The following is a 12,878-nucleotide window of genomic DNA, read 5'->3' as shown; positions in this document are numbered from 1 at the left end:
GGACAAGCTGATGCCTGCTCTGCCACAGCGCAGCCCCAGAAACGGTGTTTTCTAACCTGACTTCACGGCTGAAGCCTGGCGAGGGCGGGGAGGTCTCGTGGGAGGACTGGGGGGCTCGCAGGGCCTTGGTTCCAGGTTGTCTGGAGGAGACGGCCCACTGTCAGCCTGCTCTGTGCAGACCCTGGGCGGCCGTGGCGATGGCTGCAGTGCCCGGGTTCCTGCCGTCCCTGGAGACCTGGCTGGAGTTCCCCACTGCCAGGTTTGGCCTGGCCCAGCCGTTTCAGGTATTTGGGGAGTGAACCAGTAGATCGAAGCTTGCTCTCTTATATGTCTTTCTCTCACCCCCCACACCTACTCTGCCTCTCAAATAAATCAATAAAAATTTTTAAAAGAGCAAATCTTGAAGCCATAATTGAGAACACCACATGCAAGTCCGTATGAAAAGTACAGTTATCCTTGATTACTGGGCTTTCATTTAGGGTTAAGGTCACGGGCGTTGTCTCGGAGGAATGGAAGGCTTGCCTGCTGCTGCAGGCTCTCGGACCCCTTTCCTTGGCAGTTTGTGACGAGGGGAGAGTGGCCCTGCCTGTGGCGTTGTTTTACCAAGATTCTTTTCTTTCTGTCTCTCGAAACCAGGCAGCAGCCACCGTTGCCTCTAAAATGAACCCATTCACCCTTATCTGCCAGTGAAAATGGGACTTATTTAGTAATGAAGAAATTATAATGCTGTGTATCCTTTTTCCTTTTTTTTTTTTTTTTTTTTTTAAGATTTACTTATTTGAAAGGCAGAATTACAGAGAGGCAGAGATAAAGAAAAAGAGGTCTTCCATCCACTGGTTACTCCCCAGATGGCCATAATGCTGGAGCTGTGCCAGTCAGAAGTCAGGCGCCTGGAGCTTCCTCTGGGTCTCCCACGTGGGTGCAGGGGCCCAAGCACTTGGGCCATCTTCCACTGCTTTCTCAGGCCACAGCAGAGAGCTGGATCGGAAGTGGAGCAGCCGGGACTAGAACCAGCAGCAATGTGGAATGTCTGCACTACAGGCAGTGGCTTTACCCACTACATCACAGCACTGGCCTCCAAAATTATTTTTTTTAATTGATTTCTGTGGTTGTTGGTACCACAATAAAAATATTTTCTGCATAAACAAACTGTTCTTTTTTAAAAGAACAGTTTTATTTTATTTATTTGAAAGAGTTACACAGAGGCAGAAGCAGAGAGAGAGAGAGAGAGACAGAGACAGAGAGACAGAGAGAGAGGTCTTCCATCAGCTGGTCCACTTCCCAAATGGCCACAATGCCCCAATCCAAAGCCAGGAACCAGGAGCTTCTTCTGGATCTCCCATGTGGGTGCAGGGGCCCAAGGACTTGGGCCAACTTCTACTGCTTTCCCAGCCCATAGCAGAGAGCTGGATCGGAAGTGGAGCAGCTGGGACTTGAACCGGTTCCCATGTGGGATGCTGGCACTGCAGGAGGTGGCTTTACCCGCTATGCCACAGCACTGACCCCACAAACTGTTCTTTTTTTTTTTTTTTTTTTTTTGACAGGCAGAGTGGATAGTGAGAGAGAGAGAGAGACAGAGAGAAAGGTCTTCCTTTTTGCCGTTAGTTCACCCTCCAATGGCCGCTGTGGCCAGTGCATCTCGCTGATCTGAAGCCAGGAGCCAGGTGCCTCTCCTGGTCTCCCATGGGGTGCAGGGCCCAAGCACTTGGGCCATCCTCCACTGCTTTCCGGGCCATAGCAGAGAGCTGGCCTGGAAGAGGGGCAACCGGGACAGAATCCAGCGCCCCAATCGGGACTAGAACCCGGGGTGCCGGTGCCGCAAGGTGGAGGATTAGCCTGTAAGCCACGGCGCTGGCCAAACACAAACTGTCCTTTAAAGCCTTTGTTAAAAGTGTGATCTGAGTTAAGCAGCACTGGTGTCACTGGGAACTCAGACACTACACTTGGTCTTAGCCAAAAGGCTGAGAAGCGATCGCTGGGAACTCAGGATATGCTTGAGCAGACTCCCAGGGCTTGATGGTGTTCACACCTGTGTCCTTCATTCTGTCACTTCCCATCAACTCAGGGACATGGTTCACCTATTTCAAAAGGTTTGTAGAGAATAGAATTAAAAGACATTTATTTTGGTGCAAAAAATTTTTAAAAACCGTAACTGCATAGTTTTTTCTTTTTTTAAAGATTTATTAATTTATTTGAAAATCAAAGTCACACAGAGAGAGGAGAGGCAGAGAGAGAGAGAGAGAGAGAGAGAAGTCTTCCATCTGCTGGTTCACTCCCCATTGGCCGCAATGGCCAAAGCTGCGCTGATCCGAAGCCAGGAGCCAGGAGCTTCTTTCGGGACTCCCACGCAGGTGCAGGGGCCCAAGCACCTGGGCCATCTTCTGCTTTCCCAGGCCATAGCAGGGAGCTGGATCAGAAGAGGAGGAGCGGGACTAGAACCGGCACCCATATGGGATGCCAGCACTTCAGGCCAGGGTGCCAACCTGCTGCGCCACAGTGCCAGCCTCAGTTTTTTCATAATAAACTTGGGATGCTGCATATGTTTCCCATAGCTTTTTTTAAAAAAGATTTTATTTATATTTGAGTGGTAGAGATATAGACAGTGAGAGGGAGAGACAGAGAGAAAGGTCTTCCACCCACTGGTTCACTCCCCAAATGGCCACAATGACCGGAGCTGAGCCGATCCGAAGCCAGGAGTCAGGAGCGAGGAGCTTCCTCTGGGTCTCCCACGCGGGGTGCAGCGGCCCAGGAATGGGACCATCTTCTGCTGTTTCCCAGGCTGCAGCAGAGAGCTGGATCGGAAAAGGAGCAGCCGGGACTCGAACTGGTGTCCATATGGGATTCGGGCACCACAGGTGGAGGATTAACCTGTGCCACAGTGCCAGCCCCTCCCGTAATCTTTTTGAAGACCCTTCCAAGCATGCACTTCAAGCAAAATTTTTTACAGGATTTACTTATTTGAAAGGCAGAGAGAGAGAAAGAGCAAGACAGGTCTCCCGTCTCCTGATCCACTCCCTAAATGACTGCAACATCTATGGCTGGGCCAGACCACAGCCAGACCCAGGAGTGCCGCCCGGTCTCCTGCACGGGTGACCAGGTACGTGGGCCCCCTTCTGCCGCCTTCCCAGGCACATTGGCAGGGAGCTGGGTCAGAAGCGGAGCTGCAGGGACTTGAACCAGCATTCTGATATGGGATGCCAGCACTGCAGGTAGTGGCTTAACCCACTGCGCCACAGTGCTGCCCCCGCAAAAGGTTTTTACACCAAAATAAGCTTATCTTTTTTTTTAAGATTTATTTTATTTATTTGAAAGAGTTACACAGAGAGGAGAGGCAGAAGGAGAGAGAGAGAGGGAGAGAGGGGTCTTCCATCCGCTTCTTCACCCCTGAATTGGCTGTAATGGCTGGAGCTGCTCCAATCCAGAGCCAGGAGCTTCTTCTGGGTCTCCCACAGGGGTGCAGGGGCCCAAGCACTTGGGCCATCTTCCACTGCTTTCCCAGGCCATAGCAGAGAGCTGGATCGGAAGTGGAGCAGCTGGGTCTCGAACCAGCACGTATATGGGATGCCAGCACTGCAGGACAGAGCGTTAACCCACTGCTCCACAGTGCTGGCCCCCAAACTTATCTTTTGATTTTGTTTTCCCAGTCTTTTTGAAGGGCCTTTCAGGACTGCTGCTGTTGGCAGACCTGGTTCTCGCTGGACTTGTCGGGAGACACACGCTCTGCTGGACTGCTCATCTTTCTGCTGAGGGACAGTGGCCAGCACAGCATCTGCTGTTGGGTCAGGAAACAGTGGGAGACAGCTGGTCAGCTCCTGCTTCTCAGGCCACAGAGAAACCTCCGGGTGAGGTCTCCTGCCAGGTGGCCAGCATCTCTTCTGAGCTGACAGACAGCTGTGTCCGTCAGGCTGATGTGCTCATTATGAAATGCTGTTGGCACTGATCTGAAAACAATAATTTCTTTTATTCTGATTCTGTAGGAACCTAGAAAGAGAGTGCAATGAATGGTGACACTCGGGCTGCAGTGGTGACCTCACCACCCCCGACCACAGCCCCTCACAAGGAGAGATACTTCGACCGGGTCGATGAGAACAATCCGGAATACCTGCGGGAACGGAACATGGCGCCGGACCTTCGCCAGGACTTCAACATGATGGAGCAGAAGAAGAGGGTGTCCATGATTCTGCAGAGCCCCGTAAGACGAGGGGCCTTCCCCCCCTTCCTCACGTTGAGGGAAGCGTTCGGTGTAGCCCGTGCCGTCAGACTGGTGGTGAGACGGCGGCGGTGGTGTAGCCCGTGCCGTCAGACTGGTGGTGAGACGGCGGCGGCGGTGTAGCCCGTGCCGTCAGACTGGTAGTGAGACGTCGGCGGCGGCGGTGTAGCCCGTGCCGTCAGACTGGTAGTGAGACGTCGGCGGCGGTGTAGCCCGTGCCGTCAGACTGGTAGTGAGACGTCGGCGGCGGCGGTGTAGCCCGTGCCGTCAGACTGGTAGTGAGACGTCGGCGGCGGTGTAGCCGTGCCGTCAGACTGGTAGTGAGACGTCGGCGGCGGTGTAGCCCGTGCTGTCAGACTGGTAGTGAGACGTCGGCGGCGGTGTAGCTCGTGCCGTCAGACTGGTAGTGAGAAGTCGGCGGCGGCAGTGTAGCCCGTGCCGTCAGACTGGTAGTGAGAAGTCGGCGGCGGCAGTGTAGCCCGTGCCGTCAGACTGGTAGTGAGACGTCGGCGGCGGTGTAGCCGTGCCGTCAGACTGGTAGTGAGACGTCGGCGGCGGTGTAGCCCGTGCTGTCAGACTGGTAGTGAGACGTCGGCGGCGGTGTAGCTCGTGCCGTCAGACTGGTAGTGAGAAGTCGGCGGCGGCAGTGTAGCCCGTGCCGTCAGACTGGTAGTGAGACGTCGGCGGCGGTGTAGCCCGTGCCGTCAGACTGGTAGTGAGACGTCGGCGGCAGTGTAGCCCGTGCTGTCAGACTGGTAGTGAGAAGTCAGTGCCGTAAAGGACGGACGTGTTTGTTCTCGTTTGTGCTCTCCTGCTGCTTCTCCTGGAAGCCTTTATGTATTGGGACAATTTAAAAATTCCTGTTTCCTCCAAAGCACGGAGCCCAGTCCTGGAAGTGCAGTGGGCCTTGCTGGTGCCTGCATGTCCGGAGCCAGTCAGGCCAGGCTGAGCAGCAGCGGCTCCGGGCGTTCGTGTGCTGGTGCTGCGACTCTTGTGTCTGTGTCTTTTTTTGTTTTTCTAAACGTGTTCTTTACCCCCAGTGTATTTTTGTGGGGTGTTGTTTGGCAGATCCAGTTTTTAATGATGTGATTGACCCGTAGGTGCTGTCAAGGAGCTGGGATTTCGCAGTAAAGACAGCATGTAAAGGTCTTTCATTAATAGATTTTGTTTGGTGTTATTTGCTGTTTTAATAATAATTTTATGTTTTTTAAGATTTATTTATATATTTGAAAGAGTTAGAGGAGGGAGAGAGAGAATTTTCCACGCACTGGTTCACTCCCCCAGATGGCTGCAACAGCTGGGGCTGAGCCATGCTGAAGCCAGGAGCCAGGAGTCTCCTCCAGATCTCCCACATGGGTGCAGGGCCCAAGCGCTTGGGCCATCTTCCACTGCTTTCCCAGTCTGTAGCAGAGAGCTGGATTGGAAGTGGAGCAGCTGAGACACAAAGAGGTACCTACAGGGGATGCCGGCACTGCAGGTGGTGACTGTCCCTGCTGTGCCACAGTGCCAGCCCCCTGTACGGAAGGCCCACCCCCCTACACTGGGACCCCTCCCCCAGTGTTTCTGGAGAGGTCTTCCCTGAGGGGAGGTCATTTTCTCGGTGGCCTTCTGTTCCTTGGACTGCAGGGACTGCCGCACACCAGGCTGTGATGCCCTGGCCTTCTTAAAGCTCCTTCTCCCACCCGTGCGCAGGTAAAGAGGGGAGGCTCACAGAGCCTTGCTCATCAAGTCCTAACTACCAAGCCCTGTCCTTCACACCAGGATAGAACTGTAAACAGACAAGCGTTTTCAAAGCACGGGTGTGAGGGTTTTCTGCATCCAGTTTGTTGACAAATTGGGAGAAGGAGTGGCCTAGTTGTTAGTGTGTAGGATCAGACTGTCTGGGTCCCACTCTCAGCTTCACCATTTAGTAGCTCCGTGACTTGGGTCAAGTTTCCAAACTGCCCTGTGTCTCAGTTCCCGCCTGTATAAAACAGGGATAATAACGTAGCCCCTCTCCCAGTTAGGGGGACCAGGCACGAGCAGAGATTGAAGCTGCTAGAACGGCGCCCTTGGTGAGTGAGAGTACCGACTGTCTCCTGCAGGATGGGGATAGACAGACCGTGGTGAGAGTACCGACTGTCTCCTGCAGGGTGGGGATAGACAGACCGTGGTGAGAGTACCGACTGTCTCCTGCAGGATGGGGATAGACAGACCGTGGTGAGAGTACCGACTAACTGTCTCCTGCAGGATGGGGATAGACAGACTGTGGTGAGAGTACCGACTGTCTCCTGCAGGATGGGGATAGACAGGCCGTGGTGAGAGTATCAACTAACTGTCTCCTGCAGGATGGGGATAGACAGACCGTGGTGAGAGTACCGACTAACTGTCTCCTGCAGGATGGGGATAGACAGACCGTGGTGAGAGTACCAACTAACTGTCTCCTGCAGGGTGGGGATAGACAGACTGTGGTGAGAGTACCGACTGTCTCCTGCAGGATGGGGATAGACAGGCCGTGGTGAGAGTACCAACTGTCTCCTGCAGGGTGGGGATAGACAGACCGTGGTGAGAGTACCGACTAACTGTCTCCTGCAGGATGGGGATAGACAGGCCGTGGTGAGAGTACCAACTGTCTCCTGCAGGGTGGGGATAGACAGACCGTGGTGAGAGTACCGACTAACTGTCTCCTGCAGGGTGGGGATAGACAGACCGTGGTGAGAGTACCGACTGTCTCCTGCAGGATGGGGATAGACAGACCGTGGTGAGAGTACCGACTGTCTCCTGCAGGATGGGGATAGACAGACCGTGGTGAGAGTACCGACTGTCTCCTGCAGGATGGGGATAGACAGACCGTGGTGAGAGTACCGACTGTCTCCTGCAGGATGGGGATAGACAGACCGTGGTGAGAGTACCGACTAACTGTCTCCTGCAGGATGGGGATAGACAGACTGTGGTGAGAGTACCGACTAACTGTCTCCTGCAGGATGGGGATAGACAGGCCGTGGTGAGAGTATCAACTAACTGTCTCCTGCAGGATGGGGATAGACAGACCGTGGTGAGAGTACCGACTAACTGTCTCCTGCAGGATGGGGATAGACAGGCCGTGGTGAGAGTACCAACTAACTGTCTCCTGCAGGGTGGGGATAGACAGACCGTGGTGAGAGTACCGACTGTCTCCTGCAGGATGGGGATAGACAGACCGTGGTGAGAGTACCGACTGTCTCCTGCAGGATGGGGATAGACAGACCGTGGTGAGAGTACCGACTGTCTCCTGCAGGGTGGGGATAGACAGACCGTGGTGAGAGTACCGACTGTCTCCTGCAGGGTGGGGATAGACAGACCGTGGTGAGAGTACCGACTGTCTCCTGCAGGGTGGGGATAGACAGACCGTGGTGAGAGTACCGACTGTCTCCTGCAGGATGGGGATAGACAGACCGTGGTGAGAGTACCGACTGTCTCCTGCAGGATGGGGATAGACAGACCGTGGTGAGAGTACCGACTAACTGTCTCCTGCAGGATGGGGATAGACAGACTGTGGTGAGAGTACCGACTAACTGTCTCCTGCAGGATGGGGATAGACAGGCCGTGGTGAGAGTATCAACTAACTGTCTCCTGCAGGATGGGGATAGACAGACCGTGGTGAGAGTACCGACTAACTGTCTCCTGCAGGATGGGGATAGACAGGCCGTGGTGAGAGTACCGACTGTCTCCTGCAGGATGGGGATAGACAGACCGTGGTGAGAGTACCGACTGTCTCCTGCAGGATGGGGATAGACAGACCGTGGTGAGAGTACCGACTGTCTCCTGCAGGATGGGGATAGACAGGCCGTGGTGAGAGTACTGTCTCCTGCAGGATGGGGATAGACAGACCGTGGTGAGAGTACCGACTGTCTCCTGCAGGATGGGGATAGACAGACCGTGGTGAGAGTACCGACTGTCTCCTGCAGGATGGGGATAGACAGACCGTGGTGAGAGTACCGACTGTCTCCTGCAGGATGGGGATAGACAGACCGTGGTGAGAGTACCGACTGTCTCCTGCAGGATGGGGATAGACAGACCGTGGTGAGAGTACTGTCTCCTGCAGGATGGGGATAGACAGACCGTGGTGAGAGTACTGTCTCCTGCAGGATGGGGATAGACAGACCGTGGTGAGAGTACCAACTAACTGTCTCCTGCAGGATGGGGATAGACAGACCATGGTGAGAGTACCGACTGTCTCCTGCAGGATGGGGATAGACAGGCCGTGGTGAGAGTACCAACTAACTGTCTCCTGCAGGATGGGGATAGACAGACCATGGTGAGAGTACCGACTGTCTCCTGCAGGATGGGGATAGACAGGCCGTGGTGCAGACCTGAGCACCGGAAGTATGGAGGTGGCGCTGCGCCGAGATGGCAGGTGGCGGGGGAGAGGCTTGGTGGGCGAGCTTAGGGGTGCCAGGTGCGGAGCTGTCCAAGTGGGGCTGTTTCTTAGAAGCTGGGTTACTATTATTTAAGATTCTTGGTTTATTTGAGAGGCAGAGTTACAGACAGAGAGAGGGAGAGTCAGAGAGAAAGGTCTTCTTTCCTCTGGTTCACTCCCCAGATGGGCAATCTGAAGCCAGGAGCCAGGGGCTGCCTCCAGGTCTCCCACGGGTGCAGGAGCCCAAGCCCTTGCTTTCCCAGGCCACAGCAGAGAGCTGGATGGGAGGAGGAGCAGCCGGGACAGAAACTGGCGGCCTTATGGGATGGCTTAGCCCACTGCACCACAGCGCTGGCCCCGGAAGCTGGATCTGCAGTCTGGAACTCAGAGAGCAGTCAGGGCGCAGCACGTGCTGGGTGTAGACGAGCTAGCCCAGAAGACACTATGCTGTGTGCTTCGGGAGAAGAGGAAGGACTAGCTGCCGGTGACCGGGATGGCAGTCTGGAGGGGCCAGGTGACTGACGTCTGTCCAGAACAGGGCAGCGTGATAGAGCGCAGGGGAGAGGGTGAGGAGAGAACGCGAACAGGGGAACGGAGCCCCCCGGGGGTGGTTCTCTGTGGCTGTGTGTGTAAAGGAGGGAAGAAAGGAGCAGTGAGCTGGAGGGGAATGCGCAGGTTTTTAGAGAATTCGCATGTGGGTGGGAGGCAGCAGTGCCAGGGGGTGGGATCCAGAGTGTGTTGGAGAGGAGCTCAGCCACGGCAAGCAGTGGGTAGGTTTGAGAGTGTGAAAGCTGCCAGTTCCCGTAAGGCAGATGGAGTTGTCCACTGAGGGCAGAGAGCACTTATATTGAAAAACAGGATTAAGTCTTTTTATTTCTTCATTTTCATTTATTTGAAAGGGAGAGACAGAGAAGAGAAATAGAGACAGGTCTTCCATCCACTGGTTCACTCCTCAGATGCCCATAAAAGCCAGGCTGGACCAGGCCAAAGCCAGGAGGGGAGCCTGGAACTCAGCCTGGGTCTCCCCCGGGGTCGGCAGGAACCCAGGTACCTGAGCCGTCACCTGCTGCTGCCCAGGGTGCACATCAGCAGGGAGGGGGCACTCAAACCCCAGCACTCGATGGAGCAGCGGATCCTAACCGCTGCACCCAGCTCCCACCCAGTATCGCTTGGGAAACTAGAAATTCTCTGTATTTTTTTTTTTAAGATTTATTTATTTTTATTTGAAAGAGTTACACAGAGAGAGGAGAGGCAGAGAGAGAGAGAGAGAGAGAGAGAGAGAGAGAGAGAGAGAGAGAGAGAGAGAGAGAGGTCTTCCATCTGCTGGTTCACTCCCCAGTTGGCCACAACGGCCAGAGTTGCACCAGTCCAAAGCCAGGAGCCCCTTCCAGGTATCCCACACGGGTGCCCAAGGACTTGGGCCATCTTCTGCTTTCCCAGGCCATAGCAGAGAGCTGGATTGGAAGTGGAGCAGCCAGGTCTCTAACCGGTACCCACATGGGATGCAGCGCTTTAGGTCAGGGCGTTAACCCACTGCGCCACAGCACCGGCACCTGTCTGTATTTGTTAAAAATTGTCTCTTTTTACTAACATCACCATCAGTCTAGGATCATTTGGTAAAGGAAAGATGTTTTTGGATTCCTTTTTCCATTGTTAGAATTTTTTTTTTTTTTTTTTTGACAGGCAGAGTGAATAGAGAGAGAGACAGAGAGAAAGGTCTTCCTTTTTGCCATTGGTTCACCCTCCAATGGCTGCAGTGGCCGGCGCATCACGCTGATCCGAAGCTTGGAGCCAGGTGCTTCTCCTGGTCTCCCATGCGGGTGCAGGGCCCAAGGACTTGGGCCACCCTCCACTGCCTTCCCGGGCCATAGCAGAGAGCTGGCCTGGAAGAGGGGCAACCGGGATAGAATCCGGTGCCCCAACCGGGACTAGAACCCGGTGTGCCGGCACCGCAAGGCGGAGGATTAGCCTGTTGAGCCACGGCGCTGGCCAGAATGTATTTTTTTTAAAGATTGATTTATTTATTTGAACATCAGAATTACACAGAGAGAAAAGGAGAGGCAGAGAGAGAGAGAGAGAGAGAGAGAGGTCTTCCATCTGCTGGTTCACTCCCCAGTTGGCTGCAATGGTCGGAGTTGCGCCACTCCAGAGCCAGGAGCCCCTTCCAGGTTTCCCACGCGGGTGCAGAGGCCCAAGCACTTGGGCCATCTTCCACTGCTTTCCCAGGCCATAGCAGAGAGCTGGATTGGAAGTGGAGCAGCTGGGACTCAAACCAGCACCCATATGGGATGCCGACACTGCAGGCAGCGGCCTTACCCACTACGCCACAGCGCTGGCCCCTAGAATGTATTTTCAAAAGCATTTTGAAGGAAGTACTGAAAAGCACAAAGTAGAATTTTTAAATTACTAATTTTATCACTAAGATAACTATAAGGAACATTTTGATGTAGTTATTTTTAGTTTTCTTGTGTGTTTAGATTTGTACTTACAAAAACTGTATTGCTTTATAAGCTTTTATACTGAAAACATGTCGAGGGCAGTTTTGTGCCGTCTAATTGTTTCTGGCTTTCCGTGTTGCCTGTGCACACTGCACTCCCACCCCTGCCTGTGTACCCTTTGCTCCCGGTAAAGCAGGCGCTCCCTGGGCTCGGTAATGCCCGGATGAACACCCTCAGGAGGCGTCTGAGTTCATCCCTGAGCATCTCCTTAGAACAGTGTGTGGGGCAGAATTCTGTCCACGTGGCTTGGCTTTTCTGTTGTGGAAGGACTTGTCAGAAAAGAGCGTACAGCGCGTACTCCCGGGGCTCACGTAGGAGAACGTCCGCTCTTGTTCCAGCGCGGGCGAAAACAGAGGAGCAGCTGGTCCAGTAGGCGTCCCCTCCTCCCTGCCCCTGCAGCAATGGCGGCGAAGCGGCCTTCTCACGTTTCCACCTGCCTCTCCCCAGGCTTTCTGTGAGGAACTGGAGTCCATGATACAGGAGCAGTTCAAGAAGGGGAAGAACCCCACAGGCCTGCTGGCGCTGCAGCAGATTGCGGACTTCATGACCACAAACGTCCCGAATGTCTACCCAGCGGCGCCGCAAGGAGGGATGGCCGCCTTGAACATGAGTGAGTAGTTCTGGCTTTGTACCCCGGAGCCGTGGTGTTCCAGGTCAGTTTCCTGAGCGCAGCTGTGAAGCGCAGAGTTGAGCGTTTGACCGCTCCTGTGTTTTAGTCACAGGAAGAGAGAGGCTGTACACTGAAAACGTTTGAATTTAGAGGGCTCCTTGCTCCTTTTCTATAAGCCAGGGAGCTGCTTTTATTTCCAAGGCAGATGACTTTTCTTTTTAAAGGTTTACTTATTTATTTTGAAAGAGGGAGGGAGGGACAGAGACATTTTCTGCCCTGGGTCACTCCCCAGATGTCTGCAATGACCAGCGCTGAGCCAGGAGCTTCATCTGGGTGTCCCACCTAGGTGGCAGGGTCCCAGACACTCGGGCCGTCTTCCGCTGCTTTCCCAGGTGCATTAGCAGGGAGCTGGATCAGAAGTGGAGCAGCTGCGGCTCAAGCCACAGGCACCAGCCCCAGTAGTTTCATTGCAGATAGCAGCCTTAGGTGTTTTCTTTTGCTGCCCTAGTTGCTCTAGTTAATTTTTAAAAAGATTTATTTATATATTTGAAAGAGTTGCACAGAGAGAGAGAGAGAGATCTTCCATCCGCTGGTTCACTCTCCAATTGGCCACAGCAGCCAGAGCTGTGCTGATCCGAAGCCAGGAGCCAGGAGCTTCTTCTGGGTCTCCCACATGGGTGCAGGGGCCCAAGCACTTGGGCCATCTTCTACTGATTTCCCAGGCCAGAGCAGAGAGCTGGATTGGAAGTGGAGCAGCCGGGACTTGAACCAGCACTCATATGGCATGCCCGTGCTGCAGACCAGGGCTTTAACCCACTGCGCAACAGTGCTGGCCCCTTGAATTGGTTTTCGAAAATATGTATCATTAGATTATTTGTTGAAATTTCATTAAGGACTTTAGTCTATATTCATTAGAGATCCTGGTCTGTTTTCTCTGGTCATGTCTTTGTGAAGTTTTGGTGTTAAGGTACTACTGGGTCTTAGAAATTTTCTGGAAGAGTTTGTGTAGAATTGGGATTATTTGTTCCTTAAATGTTTGATATAATTCATGATATCATCTAGGCCTAGAATCTTCTTTGTGCAAATTCAAAAAAATTTTTTTAAAGATTTATTTATTTGGTCGGCGCTGCGGCTCAATAGGCTAATCCTCCACCTGCGGTGCCGGCACACTGGGTTCTAGTC

General features: G+C 53.6%; 1 protein-coding gene across 10 annotated transcripts in view; it reads left to right on the top strand.

The window, feature by feature from the left end:
- The window catches only part of ADD1 (adducin 1), an 83,713-nt gene that overhangs the window by 33,613 nt on the left and 37,222 nt on the right, over positions 1-12,878 (top strand). For 9 of the 10 annotated variants that reach the window (XM_062213263.1, XM_062213261.1, XM_062213260.1 and 6 more), the window contains exons 2-3: positions 3,978-4,192; positions 11,534-11,696. In XM_062213263.1, the coding sequence (XP_062069247.1) occupies positions 3,998-4,192; positions 11,534-11,696 (358 nt within the window). In that variant the 5' untranslated portion in view covers positions 3,978-3,997. Of the gene's footprint in view, positions 1-3,684; positions 3,843-3,977; positions 4,193-11,533; positions 11,697-12,878 lie in introns of those variants that run through there. The other variant, XM_062213259.1, reaches the window with a different exon arrangement.

The sequence above is a fragment of the Lepus europaeus genome, chromosome 16 (assembly GCF_033115175.1).
Source record: "Lepus europaeus isolate LE1 chromosome 16, mLepTim1.pri, whole genome shotgun sequence".
Lineage (NCBI taxonomy): Eukaryota > Metazoa > Chordata > Mammalia > Lagomorpha > Leporidae > Lepus > Lepus europaeus.
The sequence above is the reverse complement of the archived record's forward strand: the minus strand, read 5'-3'. Positions and strand labels throughout refer to the sequence as shown.